Genomic DNA, 926 nt, shown 5'->3' on the forward strand with positions numbered 1-926 from the left:
TCTCCTACGCTGCCCCAGGAGGAAGAAGGAGGCACAAGCAAAAGCAGCAGCCCTTAACTTCTGGCCACCATGGACGAGGGTCACCAGGAGAAGGGGCCTGTGCTTCCCCACAGACCCTCCCTCCCCACCTTGGGAGGATACAGGCAGTTGAAGAGATTAAGACATAAATATAAAAATAAATAAAAGGGACAAGTCTCCAGCAGCGATGATGCCACATCCATGCTGTGGGAAGGTCATTGTACCATTCACAGCTGCTGTGGGAGGCAGCTGCATGGGTCCTGGTGGCGGGGGAACTGGGACAACGGCTGCCAAAGGCTGGAGTGAGTGGGCTAAGCAGGCCCCTTCTGGGTCGCACAGAATCGAGAATATCCAGAGCAGGCAGCAGCCATGGGCACAGTCACCATCCTCCTCCATCTGCTCATTTTACCGGTGTTTGTGATCCAAGAGGGATTCAAAATTGGGGGAACATACGAGCTTGTGCTTCACATGTCCTAGGACTGTCATCTCCCCTGTCCTACTGTCTCCAAGGCCCACGGACACCAGCTCCTGCCAATCAACAGAGACAGCGATGAGAACCACCATCACATGCCCCAGCATTCAGTCCTATGCATCTGAAGGTGACACTCCCAAAGGTCCCTCTCCCTTACTCAGCATGGGTTCCTCAATACTCCTCCACTCCTTAAAGAGCCTCCCTCTGACCCTCCAAGGCTCTCACCTGCAGGAAAGAGCAGGCAGTTCCCATGGTCACATCCAGAGTCACCTTGCCCAGGAGGAGCTGCACCCTTCCTGACTTGCGGATGAGCAGCTTGCCAACCTGACCCTCCGTCAGGTCAGCCAGGGTGCAAACATTCTCTGCCAGTCTGGCTTCCTGTGGAGAAAATCAGGGGGTGGAAACTGAGCAAGGAGCGCTTCCCTTGACCTTTCAC

The 926-nt window shown here is 55.1% G+C and overlaps 1 protein-coding gene across 1 annotated transcript in view; it reads right to left on the bottom strand.

Moving 5' to 3' along the window:
- Nucleotides 1-10: 10 nt before the first annotated feature.
- Nucleotides 11-926, bottom strand: part of POLR3D (polymerase (RNA) III (DNA directed) polypeptide D, 44kDa) — a gene marked incomplete at its 5' end in the record, with an annotated part of 3,228 nt that continues 2,312 nt past the window's right edge. The window contains 2 exons of the mRNA XM_008582052.1: nt 11-546; nt 716-868. Coding sequence (XP_008580274.1) covers nt 424-546; nt 716-868 — 276 coding nt within the window. The remainder of the gene's footprint in view (nt 547-715; nt 869-926) is intronic.

This window comes from Galeopterus variegatus, unplaced genomic scaffold (genome assembly GCF_000696425.1).
Source record: "Galeopterus variegatus unplaced genomic scaffold, G_variegatus-3.0.2 Scaffold2506, whole genome shotgun sequence".
NCBI classification, from domain to species: domain Eukaryota; kingdom Metazoa; phylum Chordata; class Mammalia; order Dermoptera; family Cynocephalidae; genus Galeopterus; species Galeopterus variegatus.